This window comes from Corvus moneduloides, chromosome 4 (genome assembly GCF_009650955.1).
Source record: "Corvus moneduloides isolate bCorMon1 chromosome 4, bCorMon1.pri, whole genome shotgun sequence".
NCBI classification, from domain to species: domain Eukaryota; kingdom Metazoa; phylum Chordata; class Aves; order Passeriformes; family Corvidae; genus Corvus; species Corvus moneduloides.
This window is the reverse complement of record NC_045479.1, coordinates 46,527,083-46,543,038: the sequence shown is the minus strand read 5'-3', so window position 1 is coordinate 46,543,038 and position 15,956 is coordinate 46,527,083. Positions and strand designations below refer to the sequence as shown.

General features: G+C 37.4%; 1 protein-coding gene across 43 annotated transcripts in view; it reads left to right on the top strand.

The window, feature by feature from the left end:
- The window catches only part of NRCAM (neuronal cell adhesion molecule), a 149,516-nt gene that overhangs the window by 90,257 nt on the left and 43,303 nt on the right, over window positions 1–15,956 (top strand). For 31 of the 43 annotated variants that reach the window (XM_032106392.1, XM_032106416.1, XM_032106402.1 and 28 more), the window contains 7 exons: window positions 304–474; window positions 923–979; window positions 2,999–3,110; window positions 5,078–5,262; window positions 6,696–6,827; window positions 14,704–14,847; window positions 15,830–15,941. In XM_032106392.1, the coding sequence (XP_031962283.1) occupies window positions 304–474; window positions 923–979; window positions 2,999–3,110; window positions 5,078–5,262; window positions 6,696–6,827; window positions 14,704–14,847; window positions 15,830–15,941 (913 nt within the window). The remainder of the gene's footprint in view (window positions 1–303; window positions 475–922; window positions 980–2,998; window positions 3,111–5,077; window positions 5,263–6,695; window positions 6,828–14,703; window positions 14,848–15,829; window positions 15,942–15,956) is intronic. The other 12 variants (XM_032106397.1, XM_032106399.1, XM_032106404.1 and 9 more) reach the window with 1 other exon arrangement.

The window sequence follows — 15,956 nt, the reverse complement described above, 5'->3', positions numbered from 1 at the left end:
AGAGGGTGAAGTTTCCCTGTAGGTTAAAATTCAGTGAATTTCCATTTCTGTAGAACAGAGGAAACAAGCAGACATACAACCCAAAAGCACGAAGCCAAAAGCAGCTGGAGATCTTAATGTAAGTTGTAGATTAACCCACTGGGGAAGAATGGGTAGACAAGGGATCTCCTCAAGAAGCTTAGAAATGTCTATATATGTACCAAGCCACAAAAAAGTGTAATTCAATGAATGTGGAGTCTGCAGATCATAATAATAGAGTGTGTCAATTATAATTGACATAAATGTGTTCTTGTTTTCCCTTAGCTTTCCAAAGGCTGCCTCAAAGTGAAAGAGTTTCCCAAGGTCTAAATGGAGATCTTTATTTTGCTAATGTACAACCAGAAGACACCCGGGAGGACTATATCTGCTATGCAAGATTTAATCATACGCAAACTATACAGCAGAAACAACCCATATCTGTAAAAGTCTTTTCAAGTAGGTATTGCATTATCTAATTACATACTTACACAGTATTTATCCAAAGTTCTCAAGTTATATGCTAAAGTTAAGTAGTGTTATGCTAGGGAATTTTGTCATTTTAATTTTGAATAAGAAATTGCATTACTGTATAAACTTGAAATATAATCTCCAGTTTTCTTGATATATAATTGATTTTAAAAGCTATCATTTTTTGCTTTATAGGGCTTTGTGTTTTGAAAAAATGTCTTTTAAGATTTGATACATAGAAAAAATACTGTGTAAAAAATAACAGTTTTCAGATGTTTTTCCAGTGCAATATAAAGTTATTATGATTATTGTAACTATTGAAACAAATTAATCAATCACTTGATTAACTCCCCGTGGCCATGTCATCACCTTTTGATTCCCAGAACTTTTATTTATCCCTCTTTATGCTTTCTTCATGATATTCTGTTTATTTCAGTGGATTCATTGAATGACACTATAGCTGCTAATTTGAGTGACACTGATATTTATGGTGGTGAGTTACACTGGTCCCCACTGATACTCCTTGTTTCACAGTAGCATTTAGTTAACTAACTTCACCTCCATGGCTACTTAATCTTTTGCTCCCTTTTCAGTTTCTAATAAAGATATCAATTAGTGCTGGTGATAATACATACTTAACAAAGGGACTGCACAGTGTGATCCTTTAGAATATTTAATGTTTCAATGTTCTTGTAACATACGGCTTATAGAAAACATAAACACATATAATAAAAGAGTCCTTTCACACTGGTGCAGATTTTAGAAACTGCTTCTATACTGCGTTGCCTTTTTAATATTTTCCCTCCAATTTTCCTAGTAGTTTGATATGTTCATTATCACTAGGACTATTCAATATCATGTGCTGCATAATAAATAACAGCAATTAAGCACTTAACAGATCCACTTCACATTTAATGACTTACTGAATGTACCATTAACTTTTAACTTATTTCATAAGTGTGAAACTGGAATTAATAAAAACATACACTTTAATACTATCTGTAGAAATAACTTCATAGGGGTAGGATGGGTTTTGTTTGTTTGGTGTTTAAGCTGGTCTTTCCATTAATCCATGTTGAGTGGTCTTTTGTATGTTCTGAATTAAATCCTCCCAGATGTTTGTGTGTTTAGCAAGGCTGACTTTGGAGCACCACTGATTCTAGACTCTTCACTTTATATTTTGTGACATAGAAAATACTTGATATTTATTCCATTTTTTGTCTTTTTCCTTCTGAAATGGGGCTTTGCACATATTAAACCATAACTTGTGTGAATCTAAAATAAAACGTGGGCACAGAATATTTTACTTCTCTATATAAAAATTACATGTTATTCAGGAGGAACAAACAAGAAATAAGTACCTGAACACAAAACAATACATTAGCTACAATTAGTGAGGAAAACGCTGTTGGGTTGGCTCCTAGCTCAGAACCACCATGGGTAATTCTTCTGAACATTCATACTCTGGCCAAGTGAGTCAGCAGCCCTTGGCAGCACCGACACTGCATAGATGAGTTGTTGCTGTGACTGTCGGCTGTGCTCTTGACTCTAGACTGCTCTGTTCTCCCAACAACTTTCAGTTGTTTGTGTACTGGTTATTAAGGAATTCACAGCACATACTGGATTAAAACAAAGTGTTGTATTTATGCTAATCTATCAGTAAATCCTGTACCCTAACAGAATGATTTACTGTAATGTTTCAGACTATTACTGCACTTCGGGGCAATTTAATTCTGTATATTAAAATTGCTACAAGAGAACATTAGAGGAGTCACAGAAAACACTCTATAATTACAGAAAACTCTTATTCTGAATTCCGTGAAGGCACAGGAAATACCATATACTTCAAAAGCCAACAGAGTATGATGTCAGAAATGAGTCTTATATTTATAGTTGTCTGTTATTGCTTACAGGTTAACCAACAGTTCTTTATTGCGAGACTGAGGAACAGCTTGAATTAAAGTTAAATATATAGTAAGAGGAAAATACAAGAATTAATTTCTGAAACACTGCCTCACATTGTCTAGAAAATATTAAAACCTATTCCAAAGCAGACTGTACCTTTCATTCCCTTGGTTTATATTTCTGATTAAAATAACATTGCTTTATTTTTGTTTTGATGGAAGCCCAGAAATTTTCAGTAACTCTCAGTCTTGCACTGTGCCTCACACCAGGGGCCTCTTACTCTCCATTATAGTTCTGTTAAATGAAACAGCAACTACTTAGGATTAAGACTGCATAGTTGCCTCTGTAAAAGCTTTGTATCAATTGTTCCTGTCTTTTAATAATAACATTTTTCTTCTATGTGTTCAAAATGGTGGCATTTAACAGATATGTTATGTCTGTCAAAAAACTAATGTGTTCGGCTTTGTAGTTGTGCTGCACAGTGACTTTTAATCAAATGGCCAATGTGGAGCAAAATCTCTGTCCAAAATGTGAGAATGGATGTATGCACTTGATTGGTATTACAATAAAATTTAGAAATTAATTATTTTACTTTTTCTTCTTCCAGCAAAGCCAGTTACAGAAAGGCCACCAGTTCTTCTAACACCAACAGGTAGCACAAGTACCAAAGTGGAACTCCGAGGAAATGTGCTTCTGTTGGAGTGCATTGCAGCAGGATTGTGAGTTACTTTGTAGACTTTTTTTTTTCTTTCTAAATAGATACAGAAACAGAGGGAAACATTTCAGAGATGCTTAGAATGTTACCGCTGTATAAGCTGATGTGTTTCAAAGAAGCAGAAGTGTAAAATGGAAAGAGCTTTTTTAAGGAACTCCACCATTTACTTGGGCATCAGCAGACTTTGAAACTGGCTATGAACATGTATGGCCTCTGCCTTCTCATATCCCCAAGCCCTATGCACAGGATATGGTTTGTACCATTGCTTTTAAAGGATACAGGCAAGAAATGCTATAGACTAAACTCAGGCACACATCCACAGACTTGCAGTCAGGAATAAAGCCTCTGTTGTTTTCTTATGTTTACAATCATTAGGTTCTCGAATTATATAAAAATACATAAGAATTTGATGTTCTAATCCAAGAAGACTGCTTATATATGTTAATAATTACTTAGTAGATCAGCTAGGTGGGAATTGTTAGAGCAATTCTTCAGGTCCTTACATCTAATTTCTCATTGTAATTGAATTTAATTGGTGCTTGTTTCTTCAATGCAATGCAAGTTTGCTTCTGCTGGTTATTGTGCAAAAAGAAAATTACTAAAGAGCAGTTTAACTTCGTGGATTAGGCTGATCTTTAAATCAGTTTCGTTCTCAGGAAGAAATCTGAGAATAGATTGTGGAAAATCTTAGAATAGATTTATCTTATCTTATAGAATAGAAGTGGAAAATCTTTAGTACCTAATTCAAGAACTGTAAATATGTTTACAGTGCACAAAGGCATATAATGCAGTGCTGTCAGGTAGCCATGAGGAAAGCCAATAATTGCAAATCATGCACCACAGCATCACACACGTGTTCACTTGCACGACCTCCACAGAGCACGCTCAGGCACAGCCTGATCTGAGCATCAGTGCAGTCTTTCTGTCTCAGCTGTGGCCTGCTCAGGTGTCTGCCCCAGCAGCACTAGCAAAACCACCCCTGTGAGTGATAATTTTCATCTGCAATATAGTTACATGCCTTTTGACAATCCTGCAATAAAAGTATTTGGTGAGCCAAACTCCAGTAAAACGGCTGGATAAAACCTGTGAAAAAAAATGGAGTGTAATATATTATATGGCTTTGTGTCTTTATCTGTCATGTAATTAAAAGAAAAAAAATCGGTGGGGAATATTTGTCCACAGAGGGCCAATACAGATTTTGTTCAAAACAACTATTCCTAATCACTGACCCCATAATTAAAAGTCAGTCTTGCTAGGTGTCTGTTATAAAATATGTGATATTAGACTGCTAAGGAAACATTTGCCTAGAGCCATTACTATTTGAGAGAGGACATTCTATTCAGTAAGAAACAAATTGCTATTTCTTGTATTTTTCAAAGTGTATCTCCATGTGTTTGATCAACTTGCAACTTCAGTGGACAACATGGGGCATAGCCAAGATTTAGACTCGGTGCAGTGACAAGTAGCTATACTTGACTCAGCACTGACATTTTTTTCTTGATTTCTCACAAGAAATATTTCTGTGTCCTTACAGCTCTTTTGTAAAGTTTATGATGGTGATGAAGCATTAGGCTATTGCTCACACAAAGGACAGCTATAAACTTGTCATTATCTAGAAGCTACCTTTAAAAGCATCATGAGCATCAATTTAGTAGTAGAAGCACAATGTGATTTGAAATAAACTTGTCTTCATTTATTAACCATCATGTTTTTTAGATTAATCAGCAGACAAATGTATTCTGTAATGATTAATCCTATGAACAGATGGCCATTGGCAATGTTAGTGAGACTTGTCATTTCCTAGAAACAAATGCTGGCATATTTTTCATATTTGTTGGATGGGGCCCAGAATCTGGGTAGAGGCTCTTAAAATAATTATTTATAAAACATATATTAAAAATATTAATGTACTGAACTCTTATCTTCTTTTTCTTCAGTCCTTAAATTTGATCTGTGCTTTTACTTCTCCAGACCCACACCAGTAATCCGCTGGATTAAAGAGGGTGGGGAACTGCCAGCCAACAGAACATTTTTTGAAAACTTTAAGAAAACTCTCAAGATTATAGATGTTTCTGAAGCTGACTCTGGGAACTACAAATGTATAGCAAGAAATACATTAGGTTCGGTTCATCATGTCATTTCAGTAACTGTAAAAGGTAATACTAAAATTATCCTTAATGTAATGTTGTCAAGAGTCCAGAAGGCAGGGATGAAGCAGGCTTTCTAGGATGAAGTATAGCTAAAAGGATGAATGATAATAGTTAAAAATCACCCTGAGGAAACGTTCAGCTGTCTGAATTCTAGCACTGGAAGGGCTTTACTATCTCTAATATCTTTTTCATCTTTTAATATTACTTTGTAAAGCATCAGGCTAAACTGAGATTTTACTGTAACAGTAGTAAAACAATGTCTTAGCTTGCACAAGTACTACATTTATTTTAGATCCTTTGATTATCTGTCATTAGACTGCTTCTTTCTCTTGTTTCTATATCTTCCTCCTTATCTCTCTTCAGCATCTCCTCCTTATTTTCTCCATTTTTCTTCTCTCCATTCATATAACCCAGATAATTTCTTTCCTCTATTTCATTGTTGTCTTACAGTCTTCTATTTTTCTTCCTTTCTCTCTTCTCCTGATATTTCTGGGTTGCTATCTTCTTCATGTTTTTTACCCAAGATGATGCCTTATAGTTCTAAAAGCATTTACAATATGTTTGTCTAAATAGGAATTGTAAGTATGCTGTGAATACCATGAAACAAAAAGCTGTAATGACAGTTAATTAGTCATTGAAATAATCAGCTGTATTGCTTACTTTGCATGCTAAATAGTCATTTATTTTGTTGTAGATCAGCATAATTTCATGATCACATTTAACCTCCTTTCTAAGAACAGAAGTTTAATTTTCTGTTTGCATCTGTCCATCAATCCAAAATCTGAAAATTAATTGCAAGATGTGATAATATATGCTGTTTGTGGTTATTTACTGTAAAAAAGGATGGAGAAATAGGTGAATATCTTTTAGTGAGGACAGTGTTTCACCCATTTTGATCTCTGTGTTTTCATCTGTCCCAGGTAAACATCTGGCCCCACTGCAATCATCCATTGAATTGAGTGAGACCAAGGATTTTGCCATTTCTAAATTTCACCCTTGACATGAAATCTTTTTGTGTAATCAAACTTCAATTCATTCCTAACAGCCTAACTACTAAGAGCATGGATATCTCTGAAATTCATCAAAAGACCACTGTAGTCTCTGCAAATGCCATTCTCAGATAAAATTTGCTTGCTTTAGGAAAGGCAAATTAGATTCAAAGCAGGCAACCCTAGAGGGAACAAAGAACCTCTTGTTGTTTATCTCAGAATTTTAATGCAGTGGGTGACCAGAGGCTCAGTTTAGCCAATGTATGATCCACCACTCAATTGAGTATCACATATATATGTATATATGTACATGCAAAGTAACAGTATAGCTGTAAGTCTGTATCTACACATACCTTGTTTGAATTATCTTCTGATCACCATGCCTGTGGCTTATGATTTTCCGTACGTAATTTTGAAAACTAATTGCTGTCTTTCTTTTCTTAAACCCAGCTGCTCCGTACTGGATAACAGCACCCAGAAACTTGGTCTTGTCTCCTGGAGAAGATGGAACATTGATCTGCAGAGCTAATGGCAACCCAAAGCCTAGTATAAGCTGGTTAGCAAATGGTGTTCCCATAGCAAGTAAGATTCTTAATTACCTTACAGGAGTATGAGTAAGAAAATATGAGGAGTCTTAGGGTGGGTTTTTTTTCCAAATAGATGTGAAACGCATGTATTTGTGTAGTTTTTGCCTGACAGGTAATGCTAAATCATAAAAGATGTCATAAAAATACTGTGGTTCATAAAAGTAAAACAACAAAATGTGCCTCTAATATGTTTGAGAGAACTAAAATGTGTAACCATGCTCCTGATTATTCTGTCTGGCATTCTGCTGGTAGTATCTTTGTGGAGATTGGGTGGTCCCTCTCACAGGGCCATTGCTGGGGTGTCATTGTTACCACTGTCTTTCTGTGGCAGTCATGTCTGCTGGATATCTCCTTTGCTGCCCCACTGCAACTCTAATGTTGCCTAGGAATCCTAAATGTGACCTAAAAAGTGAAGTCCTTACATGTGTGGCTATACAGAGCACCTGTAGGATTTGCAGGATTTGCAGTACACTGCAGGATTTGCAGCTTAGTGTATGTTTGAGCCTTTCAGGCTTCAGCTCTAAGAAGCTGCAACAGCAAAAACTGTCTGGATGTGTCAGCAGCTACCTGGCAAACAGTTTGTGCCAAGTAGGTGTCAAAGAAAAGGAACCCCTAAGGCAGTGGAACAGCTGCTTCTGTGTGCATGGGTAAGAAAAGCAGCCCTGAACTGGTGATTGAGCCACTTAATTGCTGCAGTGTTATGACTGGCAATGCTGTATGACAGACACAAGGTAGCTGCTATATATAGTACAACTTCCCTTGGAAAGAACTTGCTGGAGGACACTGCAGTGTGTTGTCAGCTGGGTTTGCGCTGAGCATACCCTGTACTGCAAAGTCACACTTGGCTCTTCTACCTTTATCCTTCCTCTTCCACAAAACAGTAAAAAACCAGACAGTCTCACCTATTGGCTCATGAGAGACAATGTACTCTAAAATACTGGTCTGTTTAAAGTATGACAGTGTCACTTCTGTTACTTTCAGAAATTTGGGAGTTGTTTAAGTCTCTTGATGAATTATAATTCACCCAGTTTGGGACATGGAGAAGGATTCTCTACAGTCAGAATCTAGGTAATAGCAACTGAAAATGATAGCAAATGAAAACCCTCAATAGGTATATTTGAAGTATTTGGTATACAAAAGAGATTAAACTTACTTGTAGAGGAAAAAATGCAACTTTGGGGGACAAAATAAGGCTATATATTGAAACAAATAGAAATATTTAGCAAATAACCTGTTTCAGGAATCCTAATTAAATGGAAGGTGACATCTCCAGCCTGAGATTTAAAATGAGAAGTTTCCATTAGTAAATAAGTTATGTAAACTGACATTAATCATCTTATCAAACAATGGTAAGACAGGAAAACAGGAAAATATCAATATAATTTTGTATAGTATATATTTATAAATAAATATATCATAACGCATGTGTTGTCATCAAAGTTCAGTACTTATCCTTCACTTTCCGTTCTGGGGTTTTGGTGGACTCATCTTCCTTTGCTGTTTTTTTGTATACTCACCATTCACTTTTTGTTTATTTGTTTGGAGGGGATTTTTATCCTGCAGTTCTTATAGTTTAACTATTATTTCAGGCCTCCTGACTAGTAAAATCTTTTTCACCTGGCTATGAGAGTCAGCTTTGCCTTGCTCTTCTTCCTTATCAAAGCTGTAGGGCAAGCTGTTTAAATGACAGACAAGTACATTTTCCAGAAAAGAGTGATGTGTTCTGCATTCTTTCAGGATAACAGTAAAACATTAAGAAACAGAGTTTTTGGAAGCAGCTGCAGGATGCCACCAAATTTCCCAAATACAAGGGCAGCATATATTGGCTGACTGGCCTTGAGGAATCAGTACACAAAGTTTTCTTGAGGGGAATTCAGTAAAAATTAAAAGACTTTAATTAAATTACCCACTGAAACTCAGTAGGGAAAAAAAAAAAGAAAGGAACACAGGAAATTAGTAAGTGGGTAGCTCAGCCTTATATTAAAGGTCACTTTCACTGCTGAGAAAAGCTGAAGTCTTATCCACATTAAATATTTAAGTGCAAGTTGATTGGATGCCTCAGTACACTGAGTCTGTCAGGACATCTTTGAGAAGCATCATGATCACAGAAAGTGCAGTTCTTAAGATTCTTGTGATTTTTTATTATTCTGAGTTATCAAAAGCTGTTCTGGAAATTACCAAGTACAGTGTGCCTTTTTGTTCACTTGTTACTAAATTATAGAATTGAGCCCCTCATCTTCCAACGGAATGATTAGGAAATCATGTAAAAGGAAACTAAAGCAGCTGTTTCAGCTTCAGGGCAATGCTGAGAGAGTTACACCCATGGCAGGATTTCAAAGAAAAAGAGCTACATTTGAATTTCAAAGCCCTGCTGTCATCATATATCCCACAATGTGCCTCTTGTGGCCTAGTAATCTGTTTGCAATACTTTAATTTTCTGTTGGAAAGCACAACTGGGAGATACTTAATTCTTCCGGTTTTGTTTTTCCATAATAGAATCAGACAAGGAAGGGGGAATGTTGAAGAAAGAACCATTCGTCCATGTCTCAGTCAAAGGCTGAGGCTTAAATATCTGTAGGGAAAAGGCAAAGAAAAAATAGAGAAAAAAGTATTGTGTGTTAAGCACCTATGAAATAAAATTGCAATGGTGTGAATTTTGTTCAATATTACAATAATCTGACTAAAAAAAATATTTTTAAGCAAGATTTTAGGTTTCTTTGAAATATTTTATTTAGTTTTCTTCAACAATCATGCTGAGAACACCAGCATTTCTAAAAAAAAGCTGCTTCAGACATGTTGGAATGATAAGGACCTAACCTAACCTCCTAATGTTTACTCACAGGAGGAGTATGTTGAACTCACATGCACAGTCCTGTTGAGGTCAATTAGAATTACTTTGGCAAGTCGCAATTTAAAGTTCAGGCCATGACTCTGTGTTGCCTTGTGCTTCAATTAACACTCAAGATCTGCATTATTTATATCGCTGCATAATCCATTGTGTCTTACTGCTTAGATATTCAGCATGGTTTTACAAAAGGGAAGCCATGCATAAAGTATCTCAACTTTTAAGGAAGTAACAACCCAGATTAATTGGGAAGGGGAAGCGCTTTTGTAATTGGACTTCAGAAAGGCACTGCAAATACTGTACAAAAGACTAATTTTTTGGTTCAGTGGTTTATAGTTCATGATGAGCTATTACATATTAGATACACTTAGATTTATACAAAGTCGTGCAAAGGTGCTGTTTATCTTCTTTCAACACATTCTTCTCTTGTTGTATCACATTTTACATTGAATCTCTAGGTTTGAGTTAGTCTCCATTAGTACTCACATTGAATTTAAGGGAGAAACATTAGCCCTTAGATTTCCTTCATGAAAGGCCTTGATAATCCTTGGCTCAGAGATTCATCATCCATCATGTTCTCTGAGAGTGCACACCACAAGCTGTTCATTGCAGCCATGGGAGGGTGGGGAGAAATTTACTGGACTCCTATGCCCCCAGTATTTCAGTCTTGGAGAGAAGAGGACTGCTCAGGAATATCTTTATCCACTGCTTCTGCTGTCATTGTGTTGGAACTTTGTATCTGGCCTAGGAACTTCAGCAGATTAAAAAACTTTCGATAATCAGGTTTTTTTCAGTTCTGCACAAAATAGTCAAAGGATTGTTACAGTTAGTGCAGGTAATGCTGTCCCTTTGGAGACAGTAGAACTATCAGAATCAGAAACTCGGGAAAGAAAGGATTTCAGTGGTCACAGGAAAATAATATGCTGAGGAGCAAGCAAGATTGGTAAGAAAAGGAAGACGACGTTCTTTGCCATTTCAGTCATCCAGTTTTTTTTCAACCAGATTTTTTTCTTCCAGTTTTAAGCCTAATGGTGTGTTTTAGCTGCTGCTGTTCAGAGAGGACGTCATTCTTTTTTTTCAAGAAAAAAACATAATACTGGTGCCATAGTGGTTATTTAAACATACTAGCAAAAGTAATTACATAGGCTGTCAGAAGTTTATGAAACAGATGGAAGTATGCATTCAAATGAACAGAAGTTATTCAGGATGCTGATCTCTTAACTACAACAGAAGTATCTGATGGAGGCTCCGCCTTCTCTGCTTAGGAATATGCTGAACATGGCTAGAGTCAAGAAGCTGTATCATTTTACAATGTGATGAAAAAATTAGGTGAAACCAGGTCTTTGTTCAGAAAGGTCCAAAGCACATTCATAAGCTGAGATCCCTGAGAGGGAGCAAATGTCGGCTATTAGACAGCACATGTTCACCTGTCTTGTTACAGCAGAACTCCTATAGCACATCCTCCTAATTCATTATCCTGTTTGTACAAGCCCATTTTAAGTATTACGTACTTTTTTGCTATTTTGCGTATCAGTGCCAAATTCAGATTTGTCTAAAGGGTTAAAAGCATTTTCTCCTTTTCATGCAGCTATCCTGTAATGTGACCAGAATATTCATAAATACAAACAAGCAGTGCTCAAGTGGCCCTGCCATCACTCCTCTTCCCCAGAAAAAGATAAAAAAACCCAAAAGACAAACAAACAAAAAACCAAAACAAAACCAAAAAAAGTGGTATATGGAAAGGGCTGAAGTACTGCATGGTATTTTTCCTCAGTTTTTACTAGCAATACTGACCTTCAGGAATCCCAGGTCCCAAAGACCAGAGGAGAAGATATCTCATTTTATATATGAGATGTACCCTTGGTAGAAAAGGACTAGGTCAGGAGCAAACTGAACATGCCTAAGTCTGTGGGCCCTGCTGGGATGCAGCCACAAGTGCTGACTGAGCTGGCTTATGTCATTGCAAGAACACTCTCGATAATCTTTGCTTGGTCATGGTAACTAGGAGAAGTGCCTAAAGATGGAGGGAAAGCAAATGCTGCTCCTATCTTCAAGAAGATCTAGAAGGAGAAACCAGGGAACTACAAGCTGGTCACCCTCACCTTTATCCCTGTGAAGGTGATGGAGCAGCTAGTTCTGGAAACCATTTCAAGGCACATTAAGGACAAGAAAACTTTCAGGAGTAGTTTGCATGGCTTCGCCAAGGGGTGACCGATTTGATACATTTCTGTGATGAAATGACTGGCCAGATAGATGAGGGCAAGAGTAGTTGGATAATGTCTTCTTGGACAGCAGTGAGGCCTTTGACACTGTCTCCCGTTAGATCCTCGTAGACAAGCTGTTGATGTAGGGGCTGGATAAACAGACAGGGAGGTGGATAGAAAAATGGCCAAATGGCCAAGCCCAGAGGGTGATCAGTGGAACAAAGTCCTGCACCTGGGGAGGAACAGCCTTAGTGCCAGTACATGCTGGGCGCCATCCAGATGGACAGTGGCTAAGCAGAACAGGACTTGGGCATCCAGGTGGACGCCAAGTTGACCATGAACCAGCAATGTGCCCTTGTGGCAAAGAGGCTAACGTTATCCTGGGCTACATGAGATAAAAGTATAGCCAGCAGGTCAAGAAAGGTGATCCTTCCCCTATCTGGACACAGTTCTTGATAACTGGATCTAAGTGGCCCTGCTTGAGCAGGGGGTTGGACCAGATGACCTCCAAATATCCCTTCCAAGCTCAACGTTTCTGCGTCTGTGAGTGCAGCAGTGGGTGCTTCAGACCATTAAAGAAGCTGTATTCAACAGATAGTTGAATAGTCTTAACAGGGAGCTTTTGAATCAGTGTCCTTCAGCATCCAAGTGGCTAGAGCAGTTAACAGAAAGCACCAGCTAACCTGACACTTCTGTTTTCTTTTCTCTCGAGACCCCAGCTTGAAGCCCTTTTCAGAGACAGGCGCCTACCTCCTTTCCTTCAGAGAGCTGAAAGGGGATGTCTCCTTTTTTCCTTAAATACAGCTGTGGGAAGGGAAGATGCTACCCCTCTTTTTATATAGTAATTGAATGGTTAGATCCTTCTTTTACGATGCAGTTCCTTCAGTCATAGAGGATTGAACTAAGGGGTTCCATCTCTGTGGAGGGGCCCTACCATCATCCTGTAAGGGATTATGTGGTGGAGTGCGTGTGAGGGGGGCAGTCTGTGCACCCATTAAAGAACTGCCTGGGTTCAGAAAGTGCTGTAGGATTCAGAGGGCATGAGTGGAGGGAAGCCCTGAGCCCAGGGCTGGAAGTAGCCATGCTTGGAATGGCTGTGGCCAGATCTCCTTCCTCCCGGGAGAGCGGTTGTGCCTGTCTTCAATTGAACTGTGATTTGTATGCAGAAACAGACCGCTCCCCGCAGCTCACTGGTCTGCCTGCTGGGCTACTCACCTGCTCCGGCTATTTTCAGCCCATGAATCTTTTAATGAAAATGGCATTTACATAGAAAAGGAAGCAATGTGAAACATGGAACACAATAGGAAGTAAAGCAAAAGAGAAGGAAAATATGTGCCAGCAGTCCAGAAGTCCAGAGAATAAGCATTTAAAATCTCAGTAGTACCTTTTTCTTCCTTCCTGAAATTTTCGAATTTGTGATGTTGATTTGAACTCAGAGTGATGGAAGACCAGAAAAAACAGAAATTGAAATCTCTTCCTGAGGCAACTGTTTGGAAATTGATGTACTTATTTGAGAAATGGCCTTAGATTTCACCCAAGCTGGAAATACCCTTAAGCAGAAGCACAGAACTGTGATCCCCTTCATCTGGTTTCTTCTCTTGTAGAGGATTCAGTAATAGATACTTTAAGAAAATGCAGGAAAAATGTCTCCATTTTCTTCACAGAGGAGTACTAAGGTATTGTCTGAATCAAAAGGTTCCTGTCACTTACAGAAAATTGATGCTAATTTAGTTGATTGATCTTTTTTATGAGTTCAAATAAGACTTTCTTTATACGAGAATGTGTTCCACAAATATACTTACTTTTCCAAGCTTCAATAAGGGTGTCAATAAGGTGATGCATTTTGATGATGCATCCAAACTAGGATGCATTTATTTATGTATATATACATCTATTTTTCGTATTAGTAGATCAGTAATTTTACCATTAATTTTCCCTATTAATAATAAATGTGCTTTTTAATACATTAATAATATATCTGGTCTTATTTAATACGTTCTTAAAATATTAAACTATAGATTGTGCATTTTTATGCAGTGTGGTGTTACAAGCTAAGTTTTTTCTTCATTGTACTTCTCTAATGCCAGCCAGTTGTATCAGAACTGACAGCTATTATTTTTCTTCAGTATTTTCTTAGAATTTTTTTTTCAGTTATATCCTGGATGCTTCTGGAATGCAAGAGCTGTTTGACAGCTCAGGCTACTCCAGAACAGTAAAGGAAATGGCACTGTGTAATTCTTACATAAGGGAAAGAGTGCCACCTACCGAATTACTAACTCTGCTCTTGTGAAGATTGTTTCTGATCTTGTGTGTGTGAAGGAATGCTTATGCTTTACTCCAAGATAATTTTCAACCGAGTATGGCTATTTTTATATTTGGATAATTATTTATGGTATAACAACCTATTTGAAACTTTAAAGTCACAGAAGACTATGTCATTGTGTTCGCATTTTCTTTTGAAATTCAGAAATATTTCTGTATTTTTCTAGATATTGACTGTATTTGCCTGAATCTTGTCATATTGTTATTTTTCCTCTGTATTGCATGCAAAATACAATCGCAGCTTCACTTCCTTGGAAAACAAACAAAAAAACCCCCCTCCAAAAATGGGAACTCTACCATCCTGAGTTAATACCTGTAGAATTAGAAGAACTTTTCAAACTGTATTAAAATTCACATCTTTACCAGTCATCAGTCACCCAGGAACAAAAACGTTAAGGGCATATTGGTTTTTCGGATTCTTTCTTCTTCTCAGAAGTATGAAACTTGCAATCCAATAGCAGTTTAGGACAAGCAATAACTCTTTTTCTTTACACCAACAGTTGCCCCAGAAGATCCTAGCAGAAAGGTAGATGGTGACACCATTATTTTCTCACACGTGCAAGAAAGGTCAAGTGCTGTCTATCAGTGCAATGCTTCTAATGAATATGGATACTTGCTAGCAAATGCATTTGTGAATGTTCTGGGTAAGAAACAGACTTTATATTTTTCTGTTTTCTTGGGTATTCAGTTGTCTCCTGCTAACACACAGACTCTCTGCTCAAGCCTTGCTTGAGGTCTTCATCAGGAATTGATCTGTTTCCTGGCCCCTGTAAAGAGCAAGGGTATACATACCGTGTTTTTTCTAGGATATTCCTGAATTTCACTTTCACTGTTCCGAAGTGAGAAGGATAGATGTGAAAGCTGGGAAAAACTTGGAAGAAATTTTCTCTCTCTCTCTTTTTTTTTTTTTTTTTTAATGTGAGTCAATCAAACAGAAGCCCAACAAAGGAGGCAGGAATTAGTATCGCTTAAGTTAGTATGTTTCAATACAGTTTCATTGAGTCTAAATGTTTTGGATTAGTGGAATAGATGATCTCTAAGTTGCTGTTGCAAGGGAACATGATTATGCATTTGTCTCAAAGGCCTCCCTAGCATGCGTTTCTGATTACAAAATGTTGTGGCCCCTCTAGTTCTTCTCACTGAATTTAACAAAGCTAGTAACAAAATCCCAGGCAGAATAGCCTCTAGCGACTCTCCTGCAGGAACTCACACATATGCTGATTGGCACTGTCTTTTAAAAGAAAGAAAATGTAGGTGTTACACCAAAAATACATCCTGGCTTCTTTCAGCCTGCAGGTTTATTTGGAATTATGTAGTTCAGTCTGTACCCAGGAGATTATCTTCTTGAAGTATATTCTGATTTAAATTTTCCAATTGAAATCATTGCCTTTGGTGCCCATCACTATTAGTTGTAAACAGGCAAGAAACAGTTGTTTTTCACAAGATAATTTCCCTGCCTTAACTTTTCCTCAGGCTAGTACCAGTAGAATGTATTTGAACCTAGACTGAGATCTGAAATCATCTCAGAGAAGAATGTTTACATGTAATTCTTTAGGCCATTCTTGATGTCTTTGTATTTTGTATTTGTATCTTTGTATCTATATGCAGATATCTTTGTCTTTTCAGCTGAGCCACCAAGAATTCTAACTCCTGCTAATAAACTGTATCAAGTCATCGCAGACAGTCCTGCATTGCTAGACTGTGCTTATTTTGGGTCACCTAAGCCTGAAATTGAATGGTAAGCTCTAGCTGT